We start from the raw sequence: 20,123 nt of genomic DNA on the forward strand, positions 1-20,123 counted from the left end.
TTGCATTGTGTTATTGGAATGGATCCCCTAGATATTGAACCCGGCCCTTGTTGCTGCCAAATCTGACGGGCAGAAGGGTTACAAGTGCAAGACAGTATATTCCTGAGGTGCAAGCCTGGGAGCTGGGGGGCTTTGGCTTTCTCTGTGTGATTCATGAGTGGCTCTGGGAGCATTCATGCAATCTAGTTGGGTGTGGGGTAATCAGAGCACGTGGAGGGGTTTGCTGCTTATCTCTCCAGCCTAGGCTGTCTCTCACAATGCTTTGTGAGGGACAAGGGGTCACAGTTGTCCCACAGCCCCAGGCTGCACCCCGGGGATCCTGTCACAGGGATGACCTGGGTAATTCTAGGACTGCCAGTCGGACAGCGATCCCAGGCAACATAATGGAGTGGCTGATATGGGACTCGATTAATGAAGAACTGAAGGTGTTCTCATCAACAGGAGTTTGTGGGAAACAGATCCTGTCATACTAACCTGACATCTTTTTTTGATGAGACTACAAGTTTGGTTGATAAAGGTAAGAGTGTTGACATAATATCTCCACTCTTCTGTAAGGCGTTTGACCTGGTGCTGCACAACATTTAGACTAAAAAACTAGAATGATAAACCATGAACATGGCCCACATTAAATGGATTAAAAGCTGGCTGATGGATAGGTCTCCATACCTAACTGTAAACAAGGCATCCTCCCTGAGCAGCTGTGTGTCTATTGGGGTCCTGCTCAGTTGGCTTTTGAACATTTGTATCAGTGCCCTGGAAGCAAACACAAGATGTTCACTGCGGAGGTAAGACGTGGGGTGGGAAATGAGGAAGAGGCCAGGGCTCTGCCCCAGAGCCAGCTGCATTGCTCGTTGGGCACAAGCAAGGTGAGTTTTCATAGCCTAGGAACAAAGCCTGCAGGCCATGCTTAGGGAGGAACTCAGTCCAGCCAGGAAGAAAAGGACGCGGGGAGGGATATGGCTAATCAGCTCCCAGCACCAGGCTGGGGCCACAGGGGCGAGGGCGAACTCCCGGGCTGCACACACAGCGGACTGCCGCTGGGGGCAAGGGCGGCTCTGTCCCTTCCGCGCGCGCCGCTGGGGAGGCAGGAGACTTTGTCGAGGGCCGAACCAAGAGGACACGGCAGGGGTCGGACGGACACCCCGCCCAGAAGGATGGTCCAGGCCGGGACCGTACCAAGCCCCAGCAGGCGCAGAGCCGGAGATCGCGCTCCCCCCTGCCAGGCCAGTGAGTCGGCCCGGCCGGGGCGGGGCCACGAAGCGGTGGCCCCACGTGGATTCTTCCGCTCGCTCGGCGCCTGCAGCATGGAGCGGGTGGCGCTGGGGGGTGAGTGGGGCCGGGCTGGGCCGGGCCGGGTCGGGGGGTGTCCCGGGCTCCCTCTCTGTGCAGCCTCCCCCCCGGGCCCCTCTAACCCGCCCTTTACCGTGTCCTCCTGGCAGAGCTGCCGCGGTTCCAGTGCCCCCCGGATTTCTCCCCGAGCCCCTTCGCCCCCGGGACGCCCTTCGCCCCCGAGGAGCTGCGGGGCCCCTCCAAGGAGCTGTGGCTGATCCGAGCGCCGGCTGATTTCAGCCCGGACAGGTGAGGGGCAGGCCGGCCCTGCCGGAGGGGGGCTGGGGGCCAGGACGCCTGGGTTCTCTCTAGGGTTGCCAGTTTTGGTTTGATGTATTCCTGGCGGTTTCACCACATCACATGACATAATCTTTAATTCCTGGCGACTCCCAGGCCAATCCTGGAGGGTTGGCAACCCTTGTTCCCTCCCTAGCTCTGGGAGGGAAGTGGGGTCTAGTGGTCATTCACTGGGTGAACTTGGGCCAGACTCTTCCCCTCGGTATGGTGAGGATGATGTTCCTGCCCCCCTGTGCGGGGCTGGGTGGGGTGCTGTGGCTTTCCTTGTAATCTATCCAGCATGCTAAGTCCCTTGGTGGGGGCCTGTTACCTTCCTGTCCAGTGCTTTCTCCCTTGGGTAGGGAGCGAAGCCTAGAAGGGCCCGCAGGACACTGGCGAGGTGAGGTGGGGAGATCGCTGCTCTACCCCCAAGCTCTGTACTGGCTTTGGTCCTTCAGAGGCTTGTGCAAAGCCTGGGACTCACAGAGCAGCCAGTTCTGAGCCCTAGTCTGCTGTGGGGGTATGGAGCCAGGGGCCTGGCCTGTGGGTGAGGCTGCCTCGAAGCTCATGCCCCCTGGTTACCGTGCTGTTCCAGCCCAAGGCTCACCTGAGGTTCTCCTGCTTCCTCCTCAGCCTGGATGGCTGCGCTGTGCCCCTGGTCGGGTTCCAGACGCTGAAGACAAAGTTTGATAGGACGCAGCGGGTCTTTGACATCCACAGTACCTTGGGGGAGCTGGGCAGTCCCTCCCTGCTAGTGTCCTCCACCCATTCTGGCCAGCTCTCCTGCGCAGCCTCCTTCCACGGCTGCATGCGCATCTGCGAGAGATTTGGGGATCCCAGCAGCAGGAGCCCTGGCCAGGCCGTCGCAGCCAGGCCTCCCCTCCAGGTCCCAGAAGGCCTCCGGCAGCGTTTCCTGCCCTTTGGGGGCAGCCCAAAGCAACGATGCCCAGAGGCCACCACATCCACGCCAGTGACAGATGTGCTGGGGTCTGCCAGGAAGAAGAAGAAGAAAAAGAGAGTGAAAGAGGAGCCTGTGGAGCTGCTGGTGTCGATAAAGCAGGAGCCTCCCGAGGAGCCCTGGGGCTGGGGGAGTAGTGATCCTGGCCCTAAACCCCCCGGAGGGGAGGATGATGGCTTGAGGGGGGCAGAGGGGCCCACTCTGGGGCATCTGAGCCCCAAGCACAAGAAGAAGAAAAAGAAGCACAAATACGAGGCTCTGGAGGGGGCAGTCTGGCCAGGCAAGGCCGAGCTGCTGGACCCCAGCTTCATAAAGCAGGAGCCTGCGTGTTCCCAGGAGTGAATGTGGCTGAAGCCTGGGGCCAGGGGGTTTGACTCAAGACGTGTGGTGAGGACGGCCCATCACTGCTCTGACCTGCTACAGAGATGGGGAATGCCAGCTTCATATGGGGTGTCCCAGACTACCCTCCAAAGTCCCAGCATCCCTCCATAGGCATTGGGTGCATTGGGCCCCCTGCTCCTCCAGGGCCACCCAGCGGTGCCCGTGCAGTGCCTGCTGCCACAGGAATAAGGGGGAGGCCTTGGTGGCTCCAGGCGGAGCAGGACACGTTCTGGGACCCAGCTGGCGACTGTGGCTAGGCTGATCTGGGTGCGCCTGGTGTTTGTGGCGGCTACTGGCTGAACCCTGCTGGCTGCCGCCTGGGTGGCTGCAGGATCCTGCCCAAGGCTGGGAGGGGCCACAGGGAGTTGTGTTGTGTCTCTGCCTTCAGTTATAAATGCAAGTACGCATGGGGACTTGTTCTGTCTCCTTTCAGCGCCGTGGCTGTAGGGTGCCCCTCACCACCAGTGACTGTTCCCTGGCGGGGAGGGGAGAGGGCAGCTAGCTCCCCATGAGGCCAGGCACCCCCACCTCCCCAACCATTCCAGTTCTTGTGCTGCACCACCACCACACTGGAAATCGGGTTGAGTCTGGTGCCTTGTACTGGCTTTGCCCAGGGTTCCTGCTGCAGGAGCTGGGAGGTTCCCAGCAGCCCTGGGGCTAGGGCTTGGGGGTCAGGGGGAGTCACCCAGTGTGGCGGTTTAATGATGAGACAGAACACAGCTTTATGCAAGCAAGCAGGCTGGTCAGCTGAAATGGGCTGCTGCCCCCAGCTTTCCACCTTCCCCTTTTATTATATTTCTCCCCCCTATGCATTACATACTTCTACCGCAAAAAGACACACAAAGGAATGTATGACGTTGATTAATATACTTGATTACCAACTTTTATCTACTACAATCCTGGTTCTCAGGCCTTGAGCTCAGGCGAAGAAGCTTCCCACGGTTACTGTCTTTTAATCAACTTCTCATGGTTCATATCTAGTCCTTGTCCTTGAATAGAGCAATGTGTGCATTGCTTCTACAAAACAGTCAGGGTGTGCCCTGACTGTTTTCAGGTGGAATAACTAAACATGAACCCTTCAACCCAGCTCATGTCCCCATTTATCCAGCTGCCAGGGGCAGTGCCTTACTGAGCTCCCAGGCAGCATGGCACAGCTGGGCATGGGCCTCCCTCAGTGCCTCCTGCCTGCTTGTCAGGGAAGGTGGAGGGGACCGGATGGGAGATGGAGGCTGGCTGAGGCTGAAGCCTGTTTGCTAGGGGAGGGGAGTTCTGCGGTGTGCCAGAGCCAGGGAGTGGGCGGCAGTGCCTGGTGTGTTCCTTTCTGCTGCTGGGGGGCAGGGGCCTGGCTCAGTGAGCCCCTCCCCCCACGCCCCCCCCAGGGGGAGCATCAATGCCCTGTGTGCTGAGGAGCTTCCCCATCCCCTGCTAGGCCTCTCACTTAGTGCCCTGGCCACAGGGAGAAGGGTATTAGCAGGGGAGCTGGGTGCCAGTGGGCCTCTACCTTGAAGGTCCTGCCCTGGTGTGGCTCCCAGGGCCCATGTGCCTGCTGGGAAGCTGGGCCAGGGTGCTGGGGCTGAGTGTGACCAGGCCAGTCACCCCAGTTGTGGGGGGAGGAGTATCAGGCCAGGTGGCAGGGCAGGTTCTGGGCAGTACTTTGGGGGTGGGGGGGGTTGGGAACAGACTGCAGAAGCTGGAGGTGTGGGGTGCAGAGCTGCTTCTCCCAGCAGCTCCCCAGGCTCTGCGCACTCCCATGTGGGCACAGCCATCACCTCGTTGACCTGGCTCCATGTCTGTACGCATGCAGGGGAGCGGGCAGGGCCTGTGTCCCTGGGGGAGAGGAGCCAAGCAGAGCCATGGGAGTGGCAGATGCAGCCATTTTGGTGGGTGCCCTGGTGGGGCCCCAGTACTGGAGAGGGGCTGTCAGGGGCACAGCCACCTTTAGTGGCAGGCTCAGAGACAGTTGGCAGGGAAGGAGTGGGGTTGGCAGGGCAAGGGCAACACCCTTGGCATGAGCCCCAGGGACTCACTGTGCCCCCTCAGAATCCTGCTAAATCACTGCACCCCAAACCTCAGAGACCCCCAAGCCCCACTGAGTCATTGCAGCCCCAAACCTCAGAGATGCTGCCCCCACTGAATGACTGCACCCCTAAACCTCAGGGACCCCCAAACCGCAGCCACCATTGAATCAGTGGCACTCCCAGATGCCACTCTCCCAAGCTAACAGGAGGTATTTTATTTAACTTGCCTCATTTAAACCCTACCGCTCCATCGGTGTAACTTTGTGAGTTAAACCTGGGATGCTGTTATAGTGTACCGTGTGCTGGAATTGAGAGGTCCCCTCCCGCAACCATCCACTTGTTTCAGCCCTGGTTCTGGGGCTGTCCCTGGAGCCTTACGCTGCTCCCACGATGCCTGTGACTTGCCCCAGCTGCTGCCCTTCTCTCAGGTCTGGCAGCTTGAACAGCTCCCTGGGGCGTGGGGGACTGTGATGTCTGGCAGTGGCCATGGTTGGAGTTAGTGACTCCTGAGACAAAATGGGGATTTTTGGTAACAGTTTTAGAGGGCCTGCTTGTGCTTCAGTTTCCCCCATGGGTGGAAAGGGACTGTTTGCTCCCAGGGCAGGGTAAGCCACAGGGGTGAATAGTAACCAGTTGTTAGGGTGATTGAGGCCCACATAGACCCTACTGGTGGAGTATCTGAGCAGACAATAGCAGATCCAGGGGCCTGGACACTGACACCTAGCAACCAAGGACCCAGAGAGAAACAGACTCCCCAGCTCAGCGAGGGGGGGGCTAAGTGGAGCCTGTGGGAAGCTCTTAGGGGCACACCTAGAGTCTGATGGGGCGTGCGGGACGACAGAGCTTGAACAAGGGGATTCACTACAGCTTGGCGGGGCTCTGGTTACCCCCCCATGGACTATGCTTCAACCCAGCGGTTTTCAAACTTTTTTTCTGGCAACCCAGTTGAAGAAAATTGTTGATGCCCATAACCCAACAGAGCTGGGGATGAGGGGTTTGGGAGGGGCTCAGGGCTGGAGCAGAGGGTTGGGGTGAGGGCTTTGGGGTGGGGCTGGGGATGAGGAGTTTGGGGTGCAGGAAGGGGCTCTGGGTTTGGGGGGGCGGGCTTACCTCGGGCGGCTCCCCGTCAGCAGTACAGTGGGGGTGCTAAGGCAGTCTTCCTGCCTCTCCTGGCCCTGCAGACTGCACTGCCCCCCGGAAGTGGCCAGCAGCAGGTCCAGCTCCTAGGCGGAGGTGCAGGCACCCCCTCCCTCCCCCCCCCCCCCCCAGCTCCCGTTGCCCGGAAATTGGCCAATGGGAGCGCAGAGCCGGTGCTCGGGCAGCATGTGGAGCCCTGTGGCCCTCCCCGCCTAGAAGCCAGACCAGCGGCTGGTTGCTTCCGGGGCGCAGCGCGGGGTCAGAACAGGCAGGGACTAGTCTGCCTCATCTGGGCAGCACCACCGAGGGGACTTCTAATGGCCCCGTTGGCGGTGCTGACCAGAGCCGCAACCCAGTCCCACAGTTTGAAAACCACTGCTTTAACCTACACTTCTCTGCTAACCTAAGGACTTCCTATGCCGTGTTCCACATGGCTACTAACCCCTCCTGGTTTGAAAGCGCTGTGAGTGGCTTGCAGAGGTGTATTGATCCTTGGAAAATCTGCAAGTCTCCTTCAGGGGTCTGCCTCAGTGGGACATGCTGAAGGGAGCTCATGGGGTGAAGCAGGGGCGCTGAAGGCCCAGAGGTCCAGTCTAAGGAGATGGTGAAGCCACAGGGCTAGCCCTGGAGGAAGAGTCAGACCCCTATAAGGCTTCTTCCTGCAGGCTGTTTCAAAGCTGAGGCCATAGCACTTACTCTACGGATCTGACCGCTCCCTGCTGGGGCTGTAACACACACAAAGGTGAGCAGCTTTCCCCACCCCCACTCCAGCTCCTGGCATCAAGGCAGTGCTCTAACCCCAGAGACCTGGAGTCCTTGCTCTAGCAAATCTCCCCTGGCTGCACTAGAAGCTATTGGCTGCTCCTTCCATGTGGCAGAGGGGCAAGGGAAGGGGCTGGGAGGGTCCCCAGCAGGGGACTCCTCTACATATGTGCAGGGAGTGCCAGGTTGGCATGGATTCCTGCACCTGCAGTGCATGCCCTTGAGGCTGCAGGCTACAACGCATGCTGTCAGTGCAGTGGGTGGAGGGGATTGGAACAGCTCCCTCACACTTCCCCAGGCTGAGATTCCTGAGCCAGCCAGCACCCCTCCCCGGGAGGACGTGGGGAGCCTAGATGCCAAAAACTCCTGTCCAGCTACCAGGTGGGGCTGTATCCAAGTTTCTGCTTTACCCATCATCTGGCCCCTGGCAGTGAGGTTTGATGAGCCCCCCACTCCCTGCAGGCAGACACAGCTTGGGCAGGACGACTCCATGAGCCAAACCCGCATGAGATGCTGTTCGGTGGCCAGGCCCAACTGTGGCTTTATTGTCAAAGTCCAGACTCGCAGCAACAGCTGGGCTTTGGTTCCTGGTGCTGCTAAGTGTCCCCCGGGGCCCTAGCTTCCTGGCAGACAGCATACAGCATGCTGGCAGGGACGCATGGCCTGCTGGGCAAGGGGGGTTGTTCATTCCTGCTTGTCTGTGCTGGTGGCAGTGCTGTAGGGGAGTGGCTCCGCTCATTTGGGGATCTTCAGAAAGGGCTCGTGGAGGGTGTCAAAGAGCCTCTTGGCCTGTAAGGAAATCGGAGGAAAGCCCTGAGCCGGTGAAGGCTGGAGCTCTGGGGCCAGCATCCTCTGCTGGGGCTTTCACCCAGGAATGCACCCAGCTGGTTCCATGCAGCCCCTTTGGTGCACAGGTAAAGGCAAGGGGGAGATGAGCACCTAGCTGGTGCATCAGAGAGAAGTTCTCCATCCTGCTCCTACTCACCTTCTGGGGCCCGATGCCTGGGCAGAGGGAGAGATCCTCCTTGGATGCTTGTGCAATGTTCGCCAGAGACTGAAACAACAACGTTCATAGTCAGAGGTGACCCCAGAAAGCCTAGGCCACAAGGCGTGACCTGCCGGGTCCTTCCATTCGGCCCCAGCACTCTGCCCCTCATGCTCATTGGGAAGTAGTGACCCAGTCCTGCTGCCGCACTGCAATATGGTGTGTGGGCTGATGACATGTCTCCTCCCAGGGGGGCTCCTGCAGGCTGGGAGCTCTAGGGGGTGGGGGTTCAGCAGCTTGGGCCAGGCTGGTTTGCCATCCTATTCTTTCCTGCAACTCGCATGCCTCTCTGGGGGCAGCATGCTGCCCTGATAGACAGTGCTCATGCACTGCAGGGAAAGCCCAGAGACCCAGCTGGGGACCTGTCCTGCATGAACTGATACAAAGAGAGCAATGGGCCTAAGCAGTCCCAAAAGGCAGCCTGCCCTGCTCAGAGCTAGCAGTGGCAAGGCCCAGTTTGCACCCTGATGGGCAGCAGATGGCTCACCCCAAATGTTGAGAGAAGGCTCAGTGTGTCCGTCTTGTTAACTGACTTCACGCTGGTCAGACAATCTGTCACCTGGAAAGAGAAACAGCTGCTGCATAGAATCATAGAAGATTAGGGTTGGAAGAGACCTCAGGAGGTCATCTAGTCCAACCCCCTGCTCGAAGCAGGACCAACACCAACTAAATCATCCCACCCAGGGCTTTGCCAAGCCGGGCCTTAAAAACCTCTAAGGATGGAGATTCCACCACCTCCCTAGGTAACCCATTCCAGTGCTTCACCACCCTCCTAGTGAAATAGCTTTTCCTAATATCCAACCTAGACCTCCCCCACTGCAACTTGAGACCATTGCTCCTTGTTACGTCATCTGCCACCGCTGAAAACAGCCGAGCTCCATCCTCTTCGGAGCCCCCCTTCAGGTAGTTGAAGGCTGCTATCAAATCCCCCCTCACTTTTCTCTTCTGTAGACTTAATAAGCCCAGTTCCCTCAGCCTCTCCTCGTAAGTCATGTGTCCCAGCCCCCTAATCATTTTAATTGCCCTCTGCTGGATTTTCTCCAATTTCTCCACATCATTTCTGTAGTGCAGGGACCAAAACTGGATGCAATACTCCAGATGTCGCCTCACCAGTGCCTAATAGAAGGGAATAATCATTTCCCTTGATCTGCTGGAAATACTCCTACTAATGCAGGCCAATATGCTGTTAGCCTTCTTGGCAACAAGGGCACACTGCTGACTCATATCCAGCTTCTCATCCCCTGTAATCCCCAGCTCCTTTTCTGTAGAACTGCTGCTTAGCCCGTTGGTTCCCAGCCTGTAGCCGTGCCTGGGATTCTTCCGTCCTAAGTGCAGGACTCTGCGCTTGTCCTTGTTGAACCTCATCAGATTTCTTTTGGCCCAATCCTCTAATTTGTCTAGGCCACTCTGGACCCTATCCCTACCCTCCAGCCTGTCTACCTCTCCCCCCAGCTTAGTGTCACCCACAAACTTGCTGAGGGTGCAATTAATCCCATCATCGAGATCATTAATGAAAATGTTGAACAAAACCAGCCCCAGGACTGACCCCTGGGGCACTCCACTTGATACCGGCGGCCAACTAGACATCGAACCATGCAGGTGACAGCGCCCCTCCTTGGCCGGGGAAAGTGCACTCACACCAGTCATAAACTTAATTCCCCTCTCCCCTTCCCACTGCATGTTGCTGAGAGACACTTCTGCTACAGGAGACCTAGTGAGGACACTGCTGTGCGGAAGCTCACCACATTGTTTAGATGCTGCCATGAGACTGCTGTGGGGAACTCATGGCATAGGGGTCCCTGGCAGGGCACTGCTGTGGGGAAGCTCAGCACAGGGGTCCCTGGCCTGGCACTGCTGCAGGGAAGTGCACAGCGGGGTAGCCTTACTATGGACAGGAAGTCCTGATCCACCTTCTCCTTGAGCAGGTCAGCTGGTTTCTGCTCGTAGGCTTTGTACGTTTCCAGATAGCGACCAGCCTCTTCGGGGCTGAGGGGAACCGGAGACCCAAGAATTAGCTCAGGAATCATGAGACTGGATTGAACAGGCACAGTGCACACCAGGAAGGGTTAACGCCACAATGCTGAGCCCCACTGGAAGGTGCCCCAGCTGGCAGGGAGTGGCGTTCAAAGCCAGGCACAGGCAGGGTCCAGCTGCCAGGCTGGCTGAGCAGCTGCTAGGGCCAATGTTCAGCTCCGTGCTTAGGCCCCAGCCCTGCTCCTGTCATCGGCCTCAGAGGGTCCCTGGGTGCTCCCCAAGGCCCACGGGGGGCAGTGGAGCGGAGCTTTCAGCACACAGGCCTAGGCACACACTGAGGACGATGGGGAGCCTTTGGGCAGTGCTTGAAAAATGAAACATGCTGCCCTGAGAGGACTTGCCACCTCCGGCCAGCTGGGCTTGATCCGCCCCTCAGTGGGGAAGGGACCTGCTCACGGTCACAGTGTTGGGAATGGAACCCAGGAGTCCAGTCACAATGGCAGCCAAATCCCCAGGTTACCCACCAGCTCCATCACATTCCAGCAGAGATGGGAGCAGGGGCCTGGGTCTCACGGCCCTTGGCAGGACACACCCAGGCTGACCTGACCCAGCCTCCAGTTCCCCCACACATCTTGCCCGTTGGCAAGGCACTCCCAGTGCATCCCACCTGGCATGAAGCCCATCTGGCCCGGCCTCTGACTCCCCACTCCCTGGGTCTGGGTGTCACCCTCGATGTGATGGGCCCAGCCTCCAGCTCTCACCTCCAGGCCAGGATGAGGGTGCAGTCGGCCAGGATGCACAGCTTGGCCAGTTCCTTCAGTGACTGGTGTGGGTCCTTCTACAGCAAAGGAAAGCAATTCCCCTCTGAGACGAGAGGCAGTGGAGGAGGCAGGGGGTGTATGACCAGGGATGAAGGGGGAATTGAGCTGGGGAGGAGCAATGGGAGTGGCTGGGTGAGGCCATGGAGGCTGGAGAAGCAGGTGGATCACTATGCAGTAGGATGGGAAACTGGGGAGGTGGCTGGAGGGGAGGGTGCTGGTTCCAGGCCCCCTCCCCCAGCCCTGCAGCAGGGAGGGAGAAGGCACTGTTGCAGGAGAGGGTCTGGTTCAGGCTAGGAGGGGACCGAGGCACTGGGGCTCCTTACCACATCGACCTGCACGAGCAGCACCTGCACCGCGTACGCCTTCCCCAGGAGCTGCAGCCGCTCATGGATGTATTTGGGGTTCAGGTTGTGGTACCGCAGGCTGTGAGGGGAGCAGAGAGCAGCGGAGCCATGGGCAACCCCTCTCCTGCCCACCCCACTGGCAACCCTCCTTGCCTGCCCTGCAACCCCAGCTCTCCCAACCATCGGCCTGCTCCCCAACTCCCCCTCACAAGAGCCCAGCTCTCCCAGCCATCATCCTGACCCACCCAATCACCCTAAGTGCCCAGCTCTTCCAGCCATCAACCTTCCCCACCAACCCCGACCCAGAGCCCGGCTTTCCCAGCCATCAGCCTGCCCCCCAACCGGCTCTCCCAGCCATCGGCCTGCCCCCCAACTCCACCCCCAGAAAGCCCAGCTCTCCCTGGTATTGGCTCACCCACCCACCTCAGGAAGAGGGCACATGTGCTCTGGCCCAGCACATAGTCAGGGATGATCTCGCCAAACTCCCAGGGAACGTTGCGCACAAATTTCAGGATGGGGTTCCCCCGCTGTGAAGAGAGGGGGAGTCCTCACAGCATCAGAAATGGGGTACCAGCTGTGACGGGGCACTGTTAAGAGACTGGGAGGAGAGACTTGGGAGCCCCCGATGGGGGGGGGGGCAAGCCCTCAATGTGAGCGGTTGGGAGAGAGGGGGTGGGTGAGTCCCTGACAGAAGACCTGGGGAAAGGCAGGATGGGCAAGCCCTCAATGGAGGAGCTGCGGAGAGGCCAGGGGAGGTGGGGTTGGGCAAACCCTTGACAGGGGCACCCGGGAAAGGATAGGGCAGGGCAGGCAAGCCCTTGATGGGGGGCACCAGAGAGAGACCCAGAGTGGGCAAGCCCCCAATGGGGATGGGGGGTACTGAACCATGCAGCACAAGAGCCAGGGCCTGGGGAGACCCTCACTCCACAGACCTCTCCTGCAGAGAGAGACTGCCCCCTCTGATGCCAAAAGAGAGTGAGCAGATGTGCCCCTCAGGCAGCCACCTCACGCCCACTCTCACCTGGCGAGCGCTGACGATGATGCAGTTGCTCTTGGCCCCCGGTTTCAGCATGGGGCTGGGGTCTGAGTCCCCACTGGCAGCAGGGGGTACAGTGCTGGCCTCACTGCCTGGAGGGAGCACTCCTGAGGCAGCTCCTGCTCTGGACCCCAATGATGCAGCTGTCACCCTGGCAGGCGGGGAGACTGGCATGGAGGCCGAGGACACAGAGACCTGTGTGACGACGTATTCGGCATAGGAGGTGGCCCCAGGCAGGGCAGGGGCCCTGGGCTCTGCTGCAGAGCAAGAAGATTTGAAGATGGGTCTCACCTGGCGGGAAGCAACAAACCCTGGGTGAGAGGGAGACAGAGCCAGCTGTGCGTGGGCAGGGACCTCTCAAGGGGAGCTGGCTATGAGTTGGAGTGACCCCAAGTGTGCCAGGGATTCCCTGAGGAAGCAGGGAGTTTCTTGGGGAAAGCACTGAGCCAGCTCTGTGCTAGGGCACCCAGAATGAGCAGCGTAGCAGAAAGAGGGAGCCTGACACATGAGCCTGGTGCAAGGCCTGAAGCCTGAACCAAAGTTAGCAAAAGTTATGCTATGAGCAACAGCCAGGCCCTGCAAATGCAGATGCTTGCCTGCAAGTCAGTGCCCGGCACACGAACGCAGCTAGCATTGCTAAAAGACACCGGCTATGTAAACACGTTCCAGCAGGCCAGCACAAGAACACCCCAACCTAGCACTTGATAAAATGGTTTGACAAAAGTAATAAATAGGGATATTTTGTCTGAAACATCACAAGTAAAAGTACAAAGACAGGTGGTGAACAGAAATGTTTTGTCGGAAACATCAAGAGGAAAGTATAAGGGGAGGTAACAAACATGTCATGAAACCCCTAAGGTGATATGTAAGTTGTTTATCCCAAATTGTTTGTTTTCATTTATAAATGTTGGAATACCTCACTTTAACCCTTCGTCTGGCCTAGGGGGCAGTGGGAAGTCCTGCCCCTAACTGAGCTAGTCCATTGTCACAGGCATACATGTGTTAGTGTACTTGTAACCATTGAGCCGGGGCATTAGCACCGTGCTTTGTTGGCAACAAACCTGGCTGGGCGCCTTCACTACTAAACCAAGTCTTGTGGTCTCATTGGGCAGTTCAATTGGAGCCTGCTGTGAGGGCTGTTTGGCCAGCATGTGAAAAAAACACGCACACAACGGAACATCTGATGACAAGCAGGGTGTGCCTCGGGGTTCCTGGGGAGAGGCAGAGCCAACTCAGTGCTCTGTGTGTGAATCTCAGCGTCCCTGGACACAACGAGCTACCTAGCAGGTCCTCTCCAAGAGCCACCCCTGCCTCCTTTCCTACCATGGTATGTTCAGGGTCCTGTGACTGCACGGTGAATCTCTTCCTTCCCTCAGGGGCCTGGGCTGCTTCCATGGGCTCCATCCTTCAGAACCCAGCCTGCAGCGATTCCTGGGGAGAGTCCAGAGCAGATATCAGCAGGGACCAGCCTCACTCAGCGGCCTGGTTATGAAGAGTTCATAGTCCTGTGGTTACGCACCAAAGAGCTCTCAAGGGCAGGGGCTCAAGGCAGCAGGGCTTGAGCTCAGCACAGCACAGCATTTATCTTGCTAGCCCGCTCAATGTGGCCCATTCCTTGAGGTTACAGTTGAGGTGCCCCAGGGGAAAACATTGGGATAGTGTCTCCTGGGCATAAGTCAGTAACAGGTGGCCAGGGGACGGGGGGTTTGTCCTACACTGATGTTTGGTTGGTGCCAGGAGCCACTCGCTTGTACAGACTTATCTGTCAGGGGAAATACTGGATGACACCGACTCTCCCAGCCTGGTGTTTGTGACCCCCCAAGGTCATGGACAAGTTCAGGAGACTGTCTTTATGGCTAGATGGGGATGGGAGGGGTGGAAGGTCAGCATGGCAGGAGAGGCCCTATTTCCCAGGGGGCTCTGGGGCGCCTTACACAGTTCAGGGCTCCCAGCAGTAGGGCTAGTGCTGGCTCCCCCACTGCAGCCCACGAGTCAGGGCCCAGTGCCCCCTGCCCAGGTCAGGGCTTGATGCCCCCTGCCAGAGTAAGGGGGCCAGGGTAAGTGCCAGGGTCAGGACTAGGGCTGCCAACCTCCAGGAATTAAAGATGAATCGTTAAAGATTATATCGTGCGGTGAAATCTCCAGGAATACGGCCAATCAAAACTGGCAACTCTAGTCAGGCCTGGGTCATGGGTTGAGGGTCGGGGCTTGAGGCCTCCGCCAGGGCCAGGGCCAGGGTCAGGTTTGGGGGAAGGTGCCTGGAGAGGGTCAGGGTTCGGGGCTGGCTCAGGGTCACTGCCCCCCCACCAGGGGTAGGGGCTGGGGGTCGTGATAGGGGTCAGGATAAATGTCGGGGTCAGGGGTCGCGGTTGGGGTCAGAGCCTGGCGCCCCGCCCCCCTTCCCGCCAGGGTCAGGCCTCGCGCCGCCCCCGCGGCCGCCCAATCACGTGATGCTTTTCAGCAGGGCGGGGGACTCACAAGCAGGACCGCTCCGCCCCGCCCCCTCCGCCCTGTGATTGGCTGTGGCGCCACGACTCAAAACAACACTCGTCTCGGGGTCCCCGCGCATGCGCATTAGCCTTCGGCCTCACCAGCACCACGTGACGCGTCCCCCAATGAAGGAAGGAGCGGAACGGTTCCGTTCCCCCGTCGAGCGCGAGCTGGGGGTTGGCCGCAGCCCCGCGGGTCTCTGTGATGTCCAGCGATGGCCCGCGGGGAGGACACCAGCTCCGCCGCGCCTCCAGACTCTATGGGTGAGGCGACCAGAGGGAGCGGCTTCCCCCGCTGGCCGCTCTACCTGCGGGGCCGCCGGGACTCTGTGGTAGCGAGAAGCGAGATGAGCTCACTGGGGCCTGTCTAGCCTCGGGTCCTCCGGACTCTATGGTGTGGAGCCCGGGACTGCTCGGGCTCTGTGGTAGCGAGAAGCTGGAGGAGGCGTCGAGATGGGCTCATTGGGGCCCGACTAGCGTCGGGTCCTCCGGACTCTATGGTGTGCGGGAGGCTGGGGCTCCAGATTACTGGTGGGATTAGTGCGCAGAAGGCCCCTGAGCTCCTTGCAGGGCCGGGGGAGGGGGCGAGATGCTGCTTGGCAGGTCCCACTCCCCCACCCCTTTTGGCTTGCGAGGTTCTAGTTTTGCTGCAGGTAACACTGTTACACATTAAAATTATTAAAATAATTCATTTCATAGAAGATTAGGTCTGGGAGAGTCCTCAGGAGGTCACCCAGTCCAACCCCCTGCCCGAAGCAGGACCAACCCCAACTAAATCATCCCAGCCAGGGCTTTGCCAAGCCGGGCCTTAAAAACCTCTAAGGATGGAGATTCCACCACCTCCCTAGGTAACCCATTCCAGTGCTTCACCACCCTCCTAGTGAAATAGTGTTTCCTAATATCCAACCTAAACCTCCCCCACTGCAACTTGAGACCATTGCTCCTTGTTCTGTCATCTGCCACCGCTGAGAACAGCCGAGCTCCATCCTCTTTGGAACCTCCTGTGACATAATTGACATGAACTGTGACCGTTCAGATCATTATTGCAACCAGGGTCCTATGGTTGCACCAGGTCTTATACAGAGGAGGTCAAAGGGGGTGTCTATGGAAAGGTGGTAGTTTGCTGGTTACGATTATGCTGCCTGTATGTATCATTTTTGTATTTGAAGTTATGGTTATTGACTATGTACTTGTATCTCAATGTGTTTGATTCTAACTAACCTAAGCGAAGCATTTGGTCAGCTTCTTGAGAAAGGACTATTCTCAGTAAGTGCCAAATCAAGAAACACTGAACTGACAATGGACTTTGGAAGACGCCGATCCACATCTGAGCTTTCCTGGGAATGTTCAAACTAACATGTAAACAATTGCATCGGCCTGCAAAAAGTTGAATCATTCACGGACAGGTGATTTGCCAGGTGGCTACAAACTCCATCTTGTTGCTTTGACTTTGCACAGAAGAACAAAGGGGTTTCCGGCCACAAGAGTGAGACTATAAAAGGCCCTGGAAACCCCTCCATTTTGTCTTCAGCTGGCTCAAGAGATGGCCTCTCCACCCCAAAGAGATGCCTGAAAGAAACTGGAACAAAGGACAGTAACTACAGGGGGCGTGAGTGATTGCTGGACCCAGACTAGGAAGGAGTCCAGTCTGTAAAAAGCTTATTGGAACATCTCTGAGGGTAAGATTTAATCTGTAACCAATTTCTTACTGTATTAGGCTTAGACTTGCATGTTTTGTTTTTTTTTTGCTTGGTAACTTACGTTGTTCTGTCTGTTACTCGGAACCACTTAAACAGGGCTGTCCTTAGGCATAGGCAGCTGTGTAGGGCACCATGAAATTTGGGGAACCAAATTGCCCCAAATTTCATGGTGCCCTAGGCAGCTGCATGCTGCATACGCGCCAGCACCAGCCCTGGCGACAAGCCCTATCCCTCGGCCGCCCCCCGTAGGCTGCGCCCACTGCAAGGGGGAGGGCCGTCCCTAGGGGTGTGTGGGGCCCCGGACAACTCCCTCTGCCCTGTGTCTTGCCCACCCGCATTCCACCTCTTTCCCCAGCGACCCTGTACTCACCAGCAGTGGCAGGAAGCGGAGCAACCCAGCCCACTCTACTCTGCCAAATCCCAGCCATGGCGCTCCGCTTCCTGCCGCCAGCGAGTGCAGGGAAAGGATCGCCCTCCACATTCATCCGCAGCAGGAAGCGGAGCGACGCCTCCCTTGCCCCAGCCCCAGCCGTGTTGCTCTGGTTGGGGAAAGGACCGCCCTCTGCGGGCTGGGGCCGGGCTGCTCTGCTTCCTGCTGCTGTCAGTGTGTGGGGGGAGGATCCCTTCTCCCAAACCCCCTCCTCCGAGAGACATGGCTGCGTAAGACATGGTGTGGTAAGAGGGCTGGGGCCAGGGGTTGGATAAGGGGCAGGGGGGCAGTCAGGGGACAGGGATATGGGGTGGAGGTTTGGGGGGGGCAGTCAGGGGACGGGGAGCAGGGGCGTTGGTTAGGTGTGGGAGTCCTGGGGGCCTGTCTGGGGGTGGGGGATAGGGGGCGGGGGACCCGGGAGGGGGCGGTCAGTGGACAAGGAGCAGGGGGTTTGGATGGGTCGGGGGTTCTGAGGGGGACAGTCAGGGGGTGGAAAGTGGGAGGGGTTGGATAAGGGGTAGGGGCCAGGCTGTTTGGGGAGGCACAGCCCTCCCTACCCAGCCCTCCATACAGTTTTGCAACCCCAATGTGGCCTTTGGGCCAAAAAGCTTGCCCACTCCTGCCCTAGAGCCTGGTGGGAGAGATGCATGTTGACTGTCAGTGACAAACACCCTAACGCCATAGAACCTTGCACACTGGGGGCTGGGCTAGCTTCACCTAGAGATAAAGACAACCCTCCATGGTGACCCCAGCATGTCCCTCATCTAGCCACCCTTCAGTGTGGGCTGGGGCCCTCCACTGCATACCTACAGGGTCCAAATATAGTGTGAGCGCCCTGTACCAACCTACAGGGAGGGGGCCCTGGCTATGGCAGTCACAAGGCCAGGCCTGCAGGGGCTGTATTCCTGGGAGCTGGCAGCAGAGCGCCATGCCTGAGACAGCCTGTGTGCCGAAAGCTGTAGGGGCCCCTGGGCCTGCCAGGAGGAGGGGGTTTAGCTGCCCATTCAGTAGCCCCAAGGACGGCTGGTACTTCGGCCAGCCTGAAGGAGGCACTTCTCCCCCATGCCCCTTACTCCCAGGGCCAGCCCCTCTGGCAATGGCTTTGGCAAAGCCATGGTCTAGGTGGGGAGAGCATAGACCTTGCAGCTTCCTCTTGGTCAAAGGAAAGGTGCGTAGTGCACATGCCAAAGGGCCTGGCAGGTGCCCTGAAAATCCTAGGAAGCCAAGTTGGTGCCACTCTCTCATTTGTGCCATCTGGCCAAGACTGGTGCTGGGAGGACCCAGTTCTGGGTTAGTGCCCATGGCTGGAGAAGCCAGTGCAGTAGAACTGCACCCTGGGCCATGCTGGAGGATCCAGCCCAGCTGTGCTCTGGTTTGACTGCATATATGGGAGAGTGCAGGGGAAGGGTCGTGACCCCACAGGCTCAATGCCCAGCTCAAGGTTGGTCCCTGCTTTCAATTGGTCCTGGCCTCCTTCCAGGCAGGAGGAGGGGATGAGGCCAAGCCCCACGTCAGGGAGTAGCGTGGTTCTGCTGGGGCTGCCCAGAATATGCCCAGCGCCTCCATGCCAGGAAAAAACCATCCCTGCTGCACCAACAGCTGAAAAAGCTGCAGCCAGAGAGGAGGCAGAGCAGGGGCTGCAGGAGCTGCTTCTGGGGCCTCCTCAGGAGGAGCTTTCAGTAGGGTTGCCAACTCTGACTGAAGCTATTCCAGGAGGTTTTTCCCCCACGGTGTAATGTCATTTTCTTAAAATATCCTATTAAAATCCCCTGGATTGCTTTCAGTAGTAACCCGGAGATCAATGCAGATTCCGGGAGACTCCTGGCCAACCCTGGCCTTCACACTGGCCACCAGGCCAAGCGGGCTTTGCCCCCCGCGCACACACCGCAGAGCAGGGTCAGCGCTTGCCTGTTAGGTGTTCCCTGAGGCTCTCTCCCATGCGAAGGGACGCAAGGTGGGCACACATGCAGGCCAGCAGTGAGCCTGGCCCAACCCTCCCTGCTCCTTCAGCCCCAAAGGCTGGACCTGAGCAACTCCGCCCGAGGAGCCAGCGTGCTGGGTGCGAAGGGGCCCAGGAGAAGCCAAGCAGCTCCTGCGGCAGAGCCACAAGGGTGGGGTGGCAGCAGTGGCTCACTCCAGGGTCCCCTGGGCCTGCCCCCCAGTAACACTGGCATTGTCTGACTATGGGAGATGGGCCATCTTTCCATGGAACCCAGACCCTCTCTGAGCATCCGCGGCAGGTGCGTGGCTACAGCCCTGCACCCACCCTGGCACAACCCCCAGCTCCCCAAAGTCAGCAGTGATGGGCTGGGGGAGCCTCTGCCTGGGGCTAAGCAGAAAGCCCGGATAGTCAGAGTGGTCCCTGCCAACCGGGGAGCTGCCCGGCTGAGGTGCCCGGTCTGATGGCAAACTCAGTGTGGGCAGGGACAGCTGCCACGAGGGAGGTGCACGTTGGGGGCGAGGAGGCTGGAGCCATATAGAGCAAGCAAGCTGCTCACCCGATGGGAGAGGGGTATGGTACAGAGCAGAGGGAGGAAGGAGCAGCCCTGAGCAGGGGCTCATGGGTGGTGGGCAGCAGTTCCCACCCTCAGCCGCACTGGCACTATCTTAGGGTCTGTCTGCAGACCAGGTGGTGCGGGGGGAGGGGAGAAAGGGGGGCAGGCAGACCAAGTGATGCAGTGGGGAGGGGGTGCAGGCATTGACTAGGCATTGCCGGGGGAGGGGAGCAGGTACATCAGGTGCTGCTGTGGGGGAGGTGGACAATTAGTAGATTCTGCAGCTCTTTTCTGACCAGGTCATGTGTGGGGGAGGACAGCACCTGCCTGGCCAGGCTCTACACCCCTACCCTTGACCAGAAGCCCACAGGCATGGGCCTTGGGCATGCAGAGACTGGCTCGAGCCCTGCTTGGGGCACCTGAGTCCCCGACCCCTCTTCCCATCACACATGGCCTTGAGGAGGCAGCAGGAGAGAGCCCTTCCTTGAGGCCTCTGCCAGCCCATAACCCACATCTACACCAGCCCAGGGCAGAAATTCTCCTGAGGCTGGAGCCCAGCTGCTTGTAGGGCATCACAGAGCACTGCTGCCCTGGCACAGGAAGAGGCTATGATAGCCACACGCACACATGGCACCGAGCTGTCAGCTCTCCACCGCACCCCCGGGGGAACGGCCAGCAGTGCCCGGCCTGGCACACAGCATCTTCCCCTAGTGTAGCTCATGTGGCCCGGAGGCTGGGCCAGGGGCTCCAGGTGGCCCACAGGCAGCCCCCGCCAGCATGGAGCCAGGCTCTGAGCAGGGACCACTTCCATCTCCCTGCCTGTCCCACCAGAGAGGAGCAGGGCCCAGTCCGTCTGGTCGGGCATGGCCAGCCCTGCTCCAGTTCCAGCCCAGAGGCAGCTGGCCCTGGCCTGGGAACTCACTCACAA

General features: G+C 58.9%; 2 protein-coding genes across 9 annotated transcripts; one reads left to right on the forward strand and one right to left on the reverse strand.

The window, feature by feature from the left end:
* Positions 1–1,052: 1,052 nt before the first annotated feature.
* POLR1G (RNA polymerase I subunit G) lies at positions 1,053–3,376 on the forward strand. Of its 2 annotated transcripts, none has more exons than XM_073321346.1 (3): positions 1,053–1,227; positions 1,440–1,578; positions 2,239–3,376. In XM_073321346.1, exons 1-3 carry the CDS (start codon positions 1,155–1,157, stop codon positions 2,903–2,905), a joined length of 879 nt encoding a protein of 292 aa, XP_073177447.1. In that variant the 5' UTR covers positions 1,053–1,154; the 3' UTR covers positions 2,906–3,376. The 2 variants fall into 2 exon arrangements, with proteins under 2 accessions (XP_073177447.1, XP_073177448.1); XM_073321347.1 differs by lacking the exon at positions 1,053–1,227 and adding an exon at positions 1,234–1,326.
* A 289-nt stretch (positions 3,377–3,665) lies between these two features.
* On the reverse strand, positions 3,666–15,434 carry ERCC1 (ERCC excision repair 1, endonuclease non-catalytic subunit). 7 transcript variants are annotated; one of them, XM_073321338.1, is made up of 10 exons: positions 14,673–15,036; positions 13,405–13,512; positions 12,067–12,372; positions 11,469–11,572; positions 11,025–11,124; positions 10,642–10,718; positions 9,649–9,892; positions 8,394–8,465; positions 7,847–7,915; positions 3,666–7,650 (listed from the first exon to the last, which is right to left on the reverse strand). In XM_073321338.1, exons 2-10 carry the CDS (start codon positions 13,483–13,485, stop codon positions 7,597–7,599), a joined length of 1,107 nt encoding a protein of 368 aa, XP_073177439.1. In that variant the 5' UTR covers positions 13,486–13,512; positions 14,673–15,036; the 3' UTR covers positions 3,666–7,596. The 7 variants fall into 7 exon arrangements, with proteins under 7 accessions (XP_073177439.1, XP_073177443.1, XP_073177441.1 ...); XM_073321342.1 differs by having other exon boundaries at positions 9,793–9,892; positions 14,673–15,020; XM_073321340.1 differs by lacking the exon at positions 14,673–15,036 and adding an exon at positions 14,560–14,644.
* Positions 15,435–20,123: the final 4,689 nt, after the last annotated feature.

This window comes from Lepidochelys kempii, chromosome 23, assembly GCF_965140265.1.
Source record: "Lepidochelys kempii isolate rLepKem1 chromosome 23, rLepKem1.hap2, whole genome shotgun sequence".
NCBI lineage: Eukaryota > Metazoa > Chordata > Testudines > Cheloniidae > Lepidochelys > Lepidochelys kempii.